Source organism: Apium graveolens, chromosome 11 (genome assembly GCF_009905375.1).
Source record: "Apium graveolens cultivar Ventura chromosome 11, ASM990537v1, whole genome shotgun sequence".
Classification (NCBI taxonomy): domain Eukaryota; kingdom Viridiplantae; phylum Streptophyta; class Magnoliopsida; order Apiales; family Apiaceae; genus Apium; species Apium graveolens.
The window spans coordinates 34,549,418-34,565,985 of record NC_133657.1 but is presented as its reverse complement, the minus strand read 5'-3'; the positions used below and the strand labels follow the sequence as shown (position 1 = coordinate 34,565,985).

At 36.4% G+C, this 16,568-nt stretch overlaps 1 protein-coding gene across 1 annotated transcript; it reads left to right on the top strand.

Moving 5' to 3' along the window:
- Positions 1-254: 254 nt before the first annotated feature.
- Positions 255-1,130, top strand: LOC141695447 (uncharacterized). Its single transcript, XM_074499690.1, has 2 exons — positions 255-746; positions 795-1,130. The coding sequence occupies exons 1-2, from the start codon at positions 255-257 to the stop codon at positions 1,128-1,130; spliced, it is 828 nt and encodes a 275-aa protein (XP_074355791.1).
- Positions 1,131-16,568: the final 15,438 nt, after the last annotated feature.

Sequence of the window (16,568 nt, the reverse complement as noted above, 5' to 3'; positions counted from 1 at the left end):
ATCTTTAACAACGATACAAAATCATACCATTCATTAATTAACCACGCAATTCAATTCCATACACTAATAATCACATACACATAGTGACAGAGTAATAACCCACTGACTGAACCCACACAAATATTTTATTTAATTATTTATTCCATAATTACACATTAAAATAATAATAAAAATATACGGGTCGTTATAGGCAACAGTCACCAGTGTATTATGTGAGCAAGCGATTACACGATGCTGAAACTCGTTACACAAGCATGAAGAAACTGGTTTATGCCTTGGTCCTTGCGTCAAGGAAATTACGGCCGTACTTCCAGGCCCATAGAATTGAAGTCCGCACAGCATATCCACTACGGAAAGTCCTTCACAAGCTAGAATCATCGGGGAGGATGTTGAAATGGGTCGTAGAATTGGGACAGTTTGAATTGGAATACATGCCTCGTACAGCGATTAAGGGACAAGCCTTAGCCAATTTTTTGTTGGAATTTGATTATGCGGTCGATGATAAAACTTTGGTGGTGTTGCAGCCCCCTCATAATGAAGAATCTTTAGAAGAGGTCCCATATCCCTGGTGGATCTTACATGTAGATGGGGCAGTTAACAATGGAGGAGCAGGTGCAGGCATAGTACTCGTATCTCCAGAAGGCCATCATCTGATGACTGCAATTCACTTCAAATTTTATGCAACAAATAATGATGTGGAGTATGAAGCATTGATTAATGGCTTAAAGATCGCTTTGGAAATGGGGGTGTGAAACCTAATTGCGAGGAGTGATTCAGAGCTGGTAGTGAATCAGGTTAATGGGGGGTTTCAAGCGCGAGGCCCACGAACGGAATTGTACTTGAGATGCACGCAGCGCTTGATCGGGAAGTTCAAAGAGGTTAGGTTAGAATTTATACTGCGGGAAAAGAACAGCAATGCAGATGCTGTAGCAAAAATGGGATCACAACAAGAGGCTGTGTTATTGGGATCCATACCTTTAGAGATTCAGGAAATTCCTAGCATCCCAGAGATAGAGGCGATGCAAGTAGATGAGGCTCCCAAGGAAATATGGATGACGCCCTTTCTTTCTTACATTCACAAGGGAACACTCCCCGAGGATAAGTTCAAGGCTCGTCAACTTCGCTACTAGGCTGCGAGGTATGTGGTGTACGATGAAGTTCTGTATAAGAGAGGTTTTAATCAACCACTGCTCAGATGTGTTGATGAAGAAGAAGGAAATTACATCTTTTGGGAGGTGCATGAAGGAATTTGTGGTAATCACTCGGGGGTAACTCATTAGCGATGAAAGTTTTGCGCCAAGGATATTATTGGCCTACGATGAAAGAAGATGCGACGAATTTTGTCAGAGCATGCGATCGCTGCCAACGCTTTGTAAACTACTCATCTATGCCAGCGACACTCTTAACATCTATGATAAGCCTGAGGCCATTTACCATGTGGGGGATAGACCTTATTGGAGAGCTCCCCAAGGCTAAAGGGGATGTCAAGTATGCGGTAGTCGCAGTTGATTATTTTACTAAGTGGGCAGAGGCTATGCCATTGGCTACTATAACCGCAAAGAAAATCAAAGATTTTGTCTTTCACTCCATCGTGTTCAGGTTTGGAATCCCTTACAAGCTTGTATCTGACAATGGAAAGAAATTTGACAGCAAGGAGTTGCGACAACTTTGTAAGGGTTTAAAAATTAAGAAGGAGTTTGCAGCGGTCTATCATCCTCAAAGCAATGGGTAGACAGAAGCTGTGAATAAAATAATAAAGCATACCCTCAGAACCAAGCTGGAAGAGCGCAAAGGAAATTGGCCTGAAGAACTCCCAAAGGTGATGTGGTCCTACAACACTACTCCATGATCTACTACGAGAGAAACTCCGTTTATGCTTACTTACGGCTATGAAGCTATGGTCCCCGTGGAAGTTGGTTCGGGATCGCTTCGCAGAGATCGTTACACGGAGAAGGATGCAGAGGTTAATCAAAGACTTAATTTGGATCTCTTGGAAGAAATAAGGGAAAATTCTCAGATGGGGCTTGCAGCATATCAGCAACGTGTCGCAAGGTATTATAACAAGAAGGTAAAGGGACAGTTGCTGAAGGTGGGAGATTTGGTGCTTAGGAAGGTGATGCCCAACATGAAGAACCCCCAACATGGAGTGTTTGGAGCTAATTGGGAAGGACCATACAAGATAAAGGCCATCTTATGGAAAAGGACTTATCACCTTGAGGATATGGAAGGAAAGCTGGTTTCGTGAGCATGGAACGCGGCGCATTTCTGAAAGTATTATCAGTAAGGCGCGGCTTGGGCCCCTTACGTACCTCTTTTATTATATATTTAGGGCTCTGCCCAGATTATAGACTAGAATTAAATAAATTCCTCCTAGCCTAGGGGGTAGTGCATGTACTACTTCCCTTAGAACTAGTTGAAGGATCATTTTTACGAATAAATTCCCCACAGAGCATAGTAGCCGGGGGACTGGTGCAGTTTTGACACTAGAGCGCATTACTAATAAAAACTTTGAAATTTTCCAAAAGTTATTTGCTTGTTAATTTGCTTAGTTGCATGACGCGTCCAAGCCACAGGGCACGCCCTGTTTAATAGTTCTATGCAGATGTTAGAAGGAACAACAAAACTCAAGTAAAAGTGGGACTGAGATGCGTACTATTTCCGAGGACGCGCCCGAGTTATCTTGGTAGATGCTCTGACAGTTTTGTGTTTCTTTAAAACATAATTAAAAGGAAGACGCGTCCTTGCTTAGGACGCTCCCCACACGCACTTGTGCCTTCAGATAAGACATAGAAACAAAAATACATTACCCAGATAATTCAGATTCAAAAAACAACGCGTCCAAATACAGAGGACGCGCCCATATGTAAGTCAAGGTAGAGTGATAAAGTAGAAGATATGTATAGAGGTAAATTAAAGAGAAATATCATGAAAATGTGCAAGCAAATGAGGTTCAAAAGTAATCATTACAATTTGCAAGGTTTCAAGGGGCCCACACCCTTAAAGTGGTTCAGGTAATAACTTCACGAATAAACATAGGACGCGTCCTATGCAGGAGGCGCGTCCTATGCAGGAGGCGCGTCCTGAGGCTTGTCTTGGTCGCCTGCAGGAGGAGGTTGAGTTTGAAGTGGAGAAGGAGCAGGAGACGCGTCCTCTTCCTCCAAGCCCAGAAAAATCCTTTTGCTCTTAATGGAATCCGCAGCCCTGATTCTGAAGTCATTTACCCATATCTGGGTGTCTGCATCGAACTTAAAAAAGGAATACTCTGGGTCATTTGCAATAAACCTAGAGCACCATTCCTCGAATCCAGATGCGAAGCCATTTTGATAGACTAGCTTTTTCTCCTCTCTCCACCCATGCAGTCTGTCATCGTTTAGAGTGTCAAGCTCTAGCTGCAAGGTATAATTCAGAGTGATAACATTATCCATTGCTTTCTCCATAAAAATGACATTACCCTCCAGTATGGCTTTCTCCCCCTCAAGACGCGCCTTGTCCTCCTGCAGGCGCTTGATCTCGGCATCCTTTTCTTGGGCAAGCAAATTAATGTACTTTTCCAGAGATTTTATCTTGTCTTCAGCTTGGCTCTTTGCAGTGTCGGGGCCAGCAAGACACGCCTTAAGTCTTGCAGACATGTTAGCACTTTGCCTGGCGTGCAGATGAAGCTCAGCTGCAGCCCTCACCATTGCCTCCTCTGTCTGCTGCTCGGTTCCGAAAGTCCAACCCCTAACTTCATCCTCAGTAAAAGCACCGGCTGAAGACGCGCCCAGATATCTGAGGACAAAGGATTGGTCATCATGAACAATTTTTTGACACTTCGAGGGCGCATCCTCATTAACAGGGATGTCAGGTGCCGTGGTAGCCATGATCTTGGGGGAAGGTGGAGGAGTCACAGCGGGAGTAGGATTTTTCACTTTCGGATAAGGCTTTACGGGAGTTTGCTTCTTTACCCTTAGCTTCTTGGAAGCTCCAATAGCGAAACCTTTTGAGAGAGAAGCCATGTCTGGTATATAAACACGGAAAAATGTTAGTCAAATAAAGAAGACACGTCCAGATAGTAGGACGCGCCCAGGGTATAATTTAAAGATTGGCAATGCATGCATATAAAGACATGTAAATGCATGAAGAAATGTCAAGCAAAATTAATGCAAAGATATGAAAATATATATATATGTGGATATGATGCGTCTTAAAGATATGACGCGTCCTGCCTAAGAGCATATTGGATGTATGGGAAAGATATAAGTAACATGCTAACATCAATCCTAGATTTTATAAGGAGACGCGCCCTGAAAATAAGACGCGCCCAAAGTGAAAGCGCGGATGTAGGGAAATGTCTATAAATCAGGTTAAGTTAAAGGGAAAAGGAAAGCATACAAATGGCGCGTCATAGAGTCATGACACATCCTATACCTAATAATTCCTTACCTTGCTCTAAGTCCACCTTTTTATTAATGTCTGGCTGAATAATTTCTATGGCATGGGGCCTTTTGGATTTCTCAGAAGCAGTGAGAATGGGCTTCCCATTATGAAAATCTCAAAATTTGCAAAGAGAACCCACTCGTGGGGACAAAGCTCCTATTTTCTTCAAGTTCTCCTCAGTGATCATATATTTGAGGTTGAAATGCTTCTCAGCATATTGCAATACCTTCTCTGCTCTCTTTTTCTTCCTTCCTTATAGTTCTTTCTGAGTTCTTTTATCTAGAGAAGAAATTTGAAGGTTACAAAAAGAAAAGAGAGAAAGCTTACAAAATGGAAGACGCGCCTTGAGGGAAAGGACGCGTCCTAGATGTTGTGCTTACTTGGCTCTAAGTTGAAACGATCGCGCGTCCTTTTGACATCATAGATGTAGAAAAATGGCTCCTTCCAGTCTCGTTCATGACTGATCCTGCCTTCATTAAATCCCTTGTTGTTCAACCATTTGTTGACAACCAGGAAGTGGTAGCCTGGGATAGATTTCCTGATGCTAAAAAAATAGCTGAGCTCTTTCATTGAGGGCGCGCCCAATCCCAGGTTATGGTACATAATGTACAGAGCCCAAGCTAACTTGTAGGAGTTTGGGGATAGTTGGAGTGGAGCCACATCGTACCACTTCAAAATTTTCTTGATGTACGGATGTAAGGGCGCGCCCACACCCAAGGAAATCAGTTTTGGTATGAGAACCATTCTGGGGATCCTTTGATTCCCAATGTTAAAAATGTGTGGCCTCATTGTGTGAAGAGGGTGGGCCCAGATGCCCTCCATGTCATAGTACTTCATATGCCATTGGATTTCCCAGTCAGTTGCAGTGGAGTCAAGAGCTACGCAGGCTAGCTTGCCTTCTTTTTTCCTTCTGGCATTTTTCTCTGCCTCAGTTAGAGCACCAAGCTTTGTCTAGTCACAATACACTTCAACATCTGAAGGTTTCCAATGTTCCAGGGGAGGATCAGATTTCTGGGGGGACACAGGATATGCCTCAGGGTCTGGAACACTCTTTTCAAATTCACTTACGCTAAGATGGGACGCCTCTTGAGAAGCTGACGGGTCCTGAGAAGCTGACGCATCCTGAGAAGGAGGCGCTTCCTCGTCTGAAACAATCATGTGTAGGGGCTGTTGGTTGTTTGAAGGTACAATTTCATCATCCGTCCAATCTTCGATGACAGCCCTAACTTGTAGAGTTGGAGTTCTTTTTCGTTTGAGTCCTTTCTTTTTCATTCTAGAGCTTATGGGGACGTGATCCATGGAATCAGAACTGGAATCAGACATTATAGAAGTCTTTGATTTGAGAGACTCGAAGACGCGTCTTTCTGCTTTAAGGAAGGGGCTCGTCCTGTGAAATTCAGGGAAATCGGGTTTGAAAGAGATCAAGTGAGGGGAGTAAATTCCAAGGCGTTTGTTGAGAACTTTGAATGGATGGAAAGATGATGAAGAAGACGCGTCCTCTAGCTACAAAAGAAGGAAGAAAAATTTGAGGACGCGTCCACAAAAAAATGGAGAAGGGAAGGAAGATATTGGAAACATGCGAGGGCGCGTCCTAAAAATCTATCGCAGGAGAGGCACTATAATGATGCGTCCTAGTAAGGTACTGGCCATATATGACCTTTGTTTGGAACAACTTGCACATATGTCTTAAACAAAAGAATATAAGACGCGCCCTGACGGGGAAACGCGTCCGATATGGTTGCAATGCAGTGGAATTTTAATTGACTATAATCGATTTGGGGGAAATTCTCTAAAATCTAGAAACATGTGACTGGGGAATCAAGGAAGCTAAATATAGTGGTTTTACAGATATATACACATATACATACGAAGGAAAATGAAGAACAATTGAGGCATATGAACAGTCTTTTGCTTATTACGGTTGGATTAATCAACCAAATAAAGAAGTAAAAGATGATTTACGTACCTTATAAGATGGGGATTCGATTAAGCTGTAGAAATCGAATAATGGGCGGTTGAATCATCGGAAATTTTAGCCGAAAGCTTATACGGCGGCGATGGCGGTTTCTAGAGAGAGAAGAGAGGAAAGTAATAATAATGAAATATGATTAGGGTATTTATAGAGGAGAGTGTGTGCTGACGTGTATGACAGCTGTAGCGCAACGGCTATAGAGTGAGTGGAAAGACGCGTCCTATGCCAATGGCGCGTCCTGTGTTCGCAAGCCAAATTTCGTTGCTTGATTTTTTAGAATAAAAATTCCAATTTTGTTTTCAACTGCAAATAGAATTTGGGGGGTAGTTGTTATACCCAAAATTTGGCATTGGATTGACTCGGGTCAAATACGGATTAAGTACAGTCAAGACCGGTATTGCTTTGTAGAAAGTAAGGACGCGCCAGGAACAGAGGACACGCCTACTTGTGAGAAGATGTTTTATGATCTGGTAATGGCGGAGCATGGGAGTGCATGATCAGGGAAGGACGCGCCCAAGCTATGTGGACGCATCAACCATGGTGAAAGTACTTAGCAAATGTGGTATTGTGGCAATAGACGCTGTAGGACGCGCCTGTCTTGATCAGGACGCGCCCTGAGTAGTAGAATACTGTGCGTGACGGGTTTTGAGGAGACAATACGAGTTTCATAAAGGTGAGGGCGCGCCTAGGGTCTTAGGACGCGTCCTGTGCTTGGTCTATGTATTCTCAATGGTGACTTCAGGACAAAGTTTGTATGGAGAGGAGCAATGGAGATTGTTTTTACTAATGTATTTGTTGCAGGTACTCTTTGAAGAATTCCCTCCTTGAGACGGTCAAGGAGGGGGATGTCCGTGAAAAAGCTTGAAGGCCTCCAGGGGTATGCCTGATGATTGAAGGCCTCCTCCTGTATTCAACGAATGTTCTCGTTGGGGATGCAGAGTTAACATTGGTGTGTGCTTTGGGAACTATGTTCTTGTATTCAACGGGTGTCCTCGTTGGAGAACTTTGGAGTCATCCTGCACTTTGCACCCAAGAGCTTGGGATCACCTGTCCTGCTATCTGGTGGGTTATCCTCATTTGGGGGACAGGGATGCGTCCCGCACTTGGAGTGAACCGTGGCAATACCTGCGTCCGTAAATCATGGGAGATAGCTATAGCGGAGTGTTGTCCTTGCGCCAGGAGATGCACTATTCATGAAGTCCTTCGATTACGGACGAGCCTTGGGCCTTTGCGGTTGGGCCTCATAGTTGGAAATTCCTAAAGCTAGTGGAAGACGGACTTTGGATGGGCTTCTACCGAGCCTAGGAATAAGAAGTCTAAGTCCATTAGATTTCTTGTTCCACAAGAACTACGTCAGGCTTGATCCCTATATAAAGGGTACATAGGCACATTCAGAGGGTAAGAAGTTGAGAGCTGATAAGAGACCCACCACTTACTCTGATCAATCTCAGCCCAAAACAACCACAAACCACCACACACCGCTTGATTTTCCGGCGAAGAACCACCGTCATAGATCTTAATTTCGGCGAGAACCTCAATCTTTGTTGTTACCAGATTCCTCCGTCAATAATAAATTGCCTTAAACCATTAGTACCATCTGAATTATAGAATGCTTTAAACTGGCACCTCACTGCAATATTGTAATATGGTTTTTTTATTTGAGTACCCCATTTGAGCTTGCTTTAAAATAATATTTAAAATTTAGGTCAGGCACGTAAGAATTTAGATCATCAGATATTTTGTTTCAACTTGGTTACAAAAACCCATACTTTTAAAATAACTAAACATATCAACATCCCTCTAAGTCTTCCCTGGATTTCTCCAAAGTTTCTGATTCCTAAATTTCTTACCAACAAATGAAAAAAAATTATAAATAAAGAAATTATTTTTCTCTAAAAATTAATAAGATGAACATCTATGTATAAGATTAACATACTTTAATTATTATTACTAAATACATGACATATTAAAATTTTATAACTAAATTAATTATACCTTAGTTTTCCGGGAAAACACCGAGAATTATGATCCAACGATGATTGTACGCCATCGCTGATTATAGAGGTAGGATGAGAAGGTGCATTAAGTCCACATATATTACTTGATCTTGCTTTCAGTATTAATATCTGAGTTGACAGGATATGAGAGATCTCTGGCATAATATTAATCTTCATTGGAACATTGGATTTAATAGGAATTACTTGATGTTACTCACTTTTAAACTCTCATGTTCTATCCACTCATATATTAGGAAAATCCTCTTTTGACACCAAATCCAAATCTTCTGTTAACTTTGAATAATCGATTTCCATATATTCTTGTGATGATAATATGCAGACGCTGAAAAAAATAGAGTTAATAAAAAGAAAAATTGCTCATATTATTGGAAACTTAGGCAAGTATGTAAACAAAAAGAATGCTATAAAAACATAGTCATAGATTTAAGAGCAATAATTTAGAATAAATACAATAACATTGTCTAAGTTGACTTGCAAGTCTCTCAACTCTCAAGTAAGGTTCCTGTTGACATATGTCTTGTATTTCTATCAACTCTCAAGTAAGGTTGATATTAAAATATTTCATGTAATTCTATTCAGTTTGTTTCAAAGTGGCTCAAATTACTTGGTACCATAAAGTAGGAAAACACGACTGACTTTTGCAAAAAAAATAAAAACAATTTTAATACCAATGGTCTAAATTTATATCGCGACTGTTGTTCTTCGCCATTTGTGAGAACTAAACAAAGAATTTCCACCGACATACTTATTAAAGTGAAGAGAATAAAATATAAGTAGCCTATTTTCTTGCTAATTTAAATCCGATCAAATGGTCTGAAAGATAATTTACTTGCAGTTTTACAGGTGGCCGTGATATAAGGACTAAAACTTGCAGATCCTCATGTTCTCCCGTATTTAAAATATGTTATAACAAAATTATTTTCAAAAATCATATGAAACAAACATTAATTACAAATTCACAAACATGTTTATCTGCTAATAAATTTCTATAATACAATTCTCTCATTATCCCATTAATATATTTCTTAAAAATATCTGCAGCACAATAAAGATTTGATGGCAAGTATGTATATTTGACCTCAACTATCAATTTTATACCTGGAAGAGAATGTTTTACTTCAATCATTCTTAAAAATATCCATCATTCACCAAAAAACATTCGGGAAAAGAATAACATCAAATTATGGATAATTAAAATTATAAGAGAACTTCTCAAACACTTGGTAGAATATATCAATGTGAAATTTTAAATATCTAAAAAAAAATTAAAATTAGTGAAACAATAAAAAAACCCATCTAGTGAGTATCTCTAGATTGCTGAAAAAATACAAACATACATAATATCAATAAATCTATACTCGTTACTTTATACCATAACCGAAATATACACAATAGCATATATGTACCTCATCAATTAGAGCCGAGATATCTTATTCCACTTCATCATCTTTCATTTTAATACCATTCTGAAAGAAAACCAAAATATAGTTATTTAGAACTAACATCAAATATTTGGAGTGCAAAACTTAAGTTTTTACATAATCGAAAAATTAATTGAATCATGATAAGAATAATAGGTCACCCCGATTGTGCATCTCAGTCGCAATCGAGATAGATCAAAAGATTCACGAAAAAATAATAACAAAATAGCTTATGAAAAAACAATGGTAACATGAGCACACTTTTGAATCATTGATGAAATATAATGATTACACGCTTCTCACAAACATCTATTGACAATCATCTGCAAAAACACGATAAACATATATATAAGTAGATATTGCAGATTCACAGAGATAATAGAGAAGAAATTGTGAGAGGTAATACAGATTCATGAATTTGAATATTTTAGAAAGATAAAAGTGATACAATAATATGACTCTGGTTTTAATTCAAAAAAATTTAAACGTAGTAATCAATTGCTATAATCCGGGAGCAGATTACTTGTATAGATAAATATGTGAGGTTAGTTTGTATATGGATTGAAATAGATTTAAATGTGAAAGATCCATGGATATCTGTATCATTATATTCTTAATGTTTACTAGCACTAGAATTTATAAATTACTTTAAATACCCTTCATTATTTTACTCTGCTAAATTATTTGCTTGCCCTTTTTGGTCATGAAAAAATCAACTGGACTATCCATAATAACCATATTTGACCCAATGACAATCCATGGGTTCGGCCGATTTAAATGTGGTAGTACAAAAAATACTATACTTAATCGGATACTCCATCCACTATACATGGGTTCCAGTTAACCCAACTTACTATCCAACAGATTTGACGTGCAACTAACATGGTAACTACCATGACAAGAAAGTTGATAACAACAATGACACCTTATTCTTCAAACAAATAAAATAAGGAATGGAGCACCAATCTTGCTCATCACAATTATTCTCTACTTTTATAAAATAAAATATACCAATTAATCATTTAATATATTTGATTTTTTTAACATTAATTTTATATCTTTAAAAACTAATATCATCAGCATACTACTCCATATATATTATGTTTAACATTTTTATTGAGATTTAATATCCTCAACAATAATTTGGTAACGATTAATATATTGCATGAATCAATAAGAGTAAATAGTCATATAAATTATTTATTAGCAAATTACACCCTGCAAAAATATTGATATAGTTCTAATTGATTCTTTTTATGATCTACAAAATCAATAATTCAAATAATATCATACATGTCCATAATTCATGCTATAATTGATTCTTTTATTATTATAAAATCACTAATTTATTATTTAAATCATGGAAACAATTATTAAGTGCTGATTTGTCTATACATACATCAATTCCTCCCACTAATTATGTCTCAATCACATATATAAACCATGTTCATCTTTTCACATAAAATCACATCTTCCTACTAATAGTTAGCAACCACTAAACAAACGTAATAATAATCAACTATTTCTGATTTTCTATTTTCTCATGGTTTTTTATGTATCTATCATGTAGTTAAAAGTTGAATTGATTCGAAATAATTCGCTGAATATACTGTTTTCCAGATTTTTAGCAACAATGTTCGATCAACTATCTTCTCTCGACCTCTCTAGAACCACCTGGAAAATTAGAGCAAGAGTAATTCGAATGTGGCCTTCGGTTCCAAACTCTTCTACTGCAAGCGAAGCCATCAAGGGATATAACCTCATTCTGCTGGATGATAGTTTAAAATCTATATATTTTTAACTTATAATAGTTACATAAAATTATATTTAAATATCAATCCATTTATAAAATGTTTGCTATGTTTAACCACTTCTTCACTAGTATTTGTTTATGTTGGATTGTCATGTACATGCTTACATATATCCAGATTACTGGAAAATGCATTCTGATAAGATAGTGGAGTATGGCGTATACGTGTTTTCTAATTTTTACACCAAAAAAGCTCTTGGAATACTAAAACCTGTTTCCTCTGGGTTAATAATTAATTTCTTACATACGACAACTGTAGATCCTGCTGATGATGATATTATGATATCTACCCACAAATTTGAATTTATGGATCTGAGTGAATTATTTATTGTTGTACAAGCAAACGGTGGTGTAGAATTTCCAGAATTTACAACAGATTTTGAGGACACAATTCTTTTTTTTAATTTTCAAGTAATTTTTTCCATGCAAAGTGTCTAACGTCAAGATTGATTGTAGATATTATGGGAGTATTAGAGAGTTTTGAGGAGCTTTCCAAGATTGGTACTAAGTTTGGTGAAAGGGACATTATCCATTTTCGGATTACTGATGGAAGGTAGTAATTTTCTTTGTTCTTTCTGATTATTATTTGTGTACATATATTTAATATTACTTTCCATATTGTATGTTTACTATTACTTCATCTATTATTTTATTCTAGGCATTCCTCTAAAGTTACCGTGTGGGGTAATCTTGCAATTGCAATTGATGCACGTTATAAAGAGATTCCAAAAGAAGAGCGAGTGATTGTCATATTGACCACTACCAAACTTAATATTTTTCATAGTTAGTTAATTTTTAATGAACTAACCTCTTTATTAATAAAACTATCAAAAATATTGCAGCAATGAAGCTTAATTTTCAATTTTCTTGGTTGCAGCCTCAGTTTAGATTAGCACTATACCTACTTCCAAAATTTATCTAAACATGGACCATGATACCGTTTTTGAGATGAGTCAGGGGTTAACGTTACTGACACATTTGAGTAATTATGGCTTTTTAGTATGTATTTATTCTCAATACCAAAATTATTACATGTACTTCATTTCTTGAATTAGACTCCGTGAAGAAGGTTACGTTCCTTCGAGAAAATCTATTAGGGTCAATTTATCATATTATTCATACTATCACGCTAAAAGAACTTAGTGAGAAAACTGCAACTAATTTCTGAAGGTATTAATTAATTATTTGCTTTACACAGTTTTACTAACTACATATGTATAGAAAATTTGAGTTTGTTTTTTTTCTACTGCCTCCAAACAATTTTATTCATCATATGTTAATCATTTTTTAGATGAATTTCCTATATAAAGTGAAAGTTATTAATATAGAGGAGAGTGTCGGCTGATGGTACCGTAACTACAGCAAGATGGATTGCTCTAGAGAAGTCACAAAACTGGAAGGAAAATATAAATGCTCCACATGCAATCAAAACAATCATGTTCCTCAAAAAAGGTTATATAATTGTAAACTAAACCAGTTTACAGTTATATGAAACTTCAAAAAATCACATAAGTTCTTAATCATTTTTTTAATGTTTAGGTTCAAGATTTTTCTATTTGCAGAAGACTCTACAGAAGCGTTTAATTTCGTCCTCTATGACCGTGCTGCCAAACGACTGGTGGGTAAAACAGTAACAAAACTTATTGTCGAGGGTTTCGTGGTGTGCCAATTTGTTTTTATGGTATCTTTGTTTTAAATGCAGTTTTTAATTTCTATTTTGTAATAAATTTATTTGTCATAATCAATTACATTTTAGGATTCAGGAACATATTCCCGCATATTAAAGCTATTGCAGGGAAAGAGATTACACTCTGAATTCAGCTCAATGATGATAACATCATCCTCAATAGTTCAATTACTATGCAATTGATGTTTATGATACTAATAGCTCCACATCTTCTATGTCTGCAAATACGGTGGTCTCTGAAATTTTAAATTCAGTAAATGTAAGTCTTATTATAATGCTCAGATTTCATCATATGATCCTTAAACTATTTATTTTTTGTATCTCATATCATTTACAATTGATGATTCAATGCCTATTTTTTCTTACAGTCTGTTAGGCCTCAATGATACTATAGAAGGGGGTTGAATACAGTATCTACAATCAATTCGATTATGAACACAAGTATGTAACAGAAAACAAGTTTATTCAATATATCAAACTCTGTTACAGTAGGTTTAATCTACTCTCTTAGTGATGTATGATATCACTAAGAGCTGCTAGGGTTACAATAAATAATATTCTCGTGAATAATAACACTTATAGTGTAAACCCTAATCTGTGTTTATATACTACACAGTTACAAGATATCTCCTAATTGATATGATATATTCTGTTTCCTAAAATACATCAATCAGAGATTATCTACTATAGTCCTTTAGCTGTCCAACTCTCCAAGCATATCTTCTTTTGTTTAATCCAGATCCTCTCCTGTAAATCAGCCTCTTTTCATCCCTGAAGTGTATCCGCACTTAAGTTTTGTTGTAAGTCCTGATGGCTTAAGTTCTGATAACTTCCTGTCTTCAGTAAGTTCTGATTTCCAGTTAACTTCTGATATTAAGTTCTAAAACTAAACAAATCAGATTAGACATGACATCACAAATATATCTAACACAGTCTGATGTGGTAGAAATTGTGGACCATGGACATACTCCAGGATCCGCTAGGTCTACCAGCAAGAAAATAAAATTGGTAAGCAGTTTGTTATTATTTTACCATATATAAAAGTAATAAACTTGACACTTTTTTGATATATAGTTCAGTGATAAACCTGAATTTTAATTACACCCATTTGTTTCTTTTTTAGGAGAGGTAGATGTCCATTTTCTCCTGGATCTTTGTTCTGAATGCATAGGGTGATCATGGAATTTTTAATTTTTTGTCATTTTAGTCGTACCAATCCATTTTTATTATTATTTCCCAGACACTTTTATGTGTAATGTTTCCATATTTTGCATTTTTGTTTTAAAACAAAATCAAGAGATTCGACAAATTTAGTGACTACTAGTGACTCTTTTGTTTCAAGTATTTTGTATGGTCGAAGTGTCAAAGTTTATACATATTATATTTAATGGTTGCCGCGTAAAATTTTTTAACTATGGATTTCTTCCATTGGACAGGCTCTTATAAGTTATAACCATATGTACTTTAACTTTGGATGTCTCACTTTGGTATAATTAGTCATATGAGTTCATTCCTCTATCAACGTAATTATCAAATTTGATATAAATTAATGATCTAATATGATGATCAAGTAATAGTTTTAACCTCTATATTTGATTATCTTAATAAAACCATGATGATCAAGTAAGTGTCTACTTAGATACTACTGGAAATATGTGCAATCAACACCAAAGAATAGATGTTGGATATTCTACTGGAACAGATACTGTACTATTAGATTACTAAAAATTGATAAAAACAAAACTCTACTACAAGCAAAGGAAACAACAACCAGGAGGTGCTAATTTATTCCAATACCTACTTAACCAAAACAAAAGATTGTACAATTTTGTGCATCAACCATATCCTACAAAAGCCAAAAAATTAAAGATCAGATTAAAACAAGTGCTCATGGTTGGTACGTTTCTGTAAGTTAATGAACACTGAAACACTGAAAATACGTTAAGAACTAACAATAAGTGATTTCTACACAGGAGTAAACTCTTTTTTTAAGAATATTAAGATCTCTTTCATTTACAGAATTTCTGGAGCACTTAATACACTTCAAATAAAACTATGGCGGTCGAAATAAGAAAGTTATCCTATAATCTGACATCTTGCAAGAAGGTTCTTCGCAAAAATCATTAGCTCAACATTAGTCTATTTACCTGATGGTTTTCCGTTGACGAACACTTGCAAAGTATGGCCAGCTGACATAATAGTAAGAATATGATATTTTCCATGCTTGAGGAACCATTCATTTGATGTTATACTCACGATGGAGAGAACATAGTAAGATCATAAAATTAGTTTAAAACAGATGTTTCAGAAGACACGATAATGATTAATATCAGTAGACGATCATACTTACTCTGTAAGGTACCATAAATAATCCGAGGAATCTATGGTGAGATTTAACTGCTCATACAACCCCCATTTTTCTAGAGTATCACCCTCATCAGCAGTTGGAGCTTCTTCGGTGAAAGATTGTCAGTGGAAACCTGCACTAACAGGGAGCATCTTCATATGAGCATCGTGGAAACCTAACTGTAAATATTATTATTTGGGATGATATTAGCTGAAGGATTGCTAAACAATATTTATATGTTTGGGTTTAGAACCTTTAAATATAAGGATAGAACGACGGAAACCATTTTCCATAATGTCTGTCATTACAAATCATAAATGATGCAGACATAGTTAACATTAAAATAAAAGGAATGTCGTCTTGGATTGTTTCTCAGATACATATAATCGAATAAATCTAACAATTATTATTTTTATTTTAATTACTGTAGAAAGTACACTCAAACTAATCATCTGACCATATGGAATATGACAGATGTCTGGAATGGATATATGGACCTTGGTCCACCATCCAAAATTTGCCCGCAACAATGAATCATGTACCTTATCAATTTGTCGACACCTTTATAGAATTATAAGCAACTATTATTTAAGTAATTTAAATTTGCATATCACTTCTCCTATTATAGAGTTCTTATTTATCTATCTACCATTTACTATATAAAAAAATTGTTCAAAGATGCTGGGAAGATCCTCAAGGATTTCACCATTATTATTTTCCTTATGCCAGTTTCTTACATGAATTAGAGAATAGGCTAATTATGTTAGAGCTTGGTTACAACCAAGCTCAGCAGCGAGAGAATCATGATAAGTTGTTTACAAGTTTAAACGAAGACCAACTTCAGGCATATACTTCTATGCTCAGCATTGTCGCAAATAACTATGGTGACTATGCCAA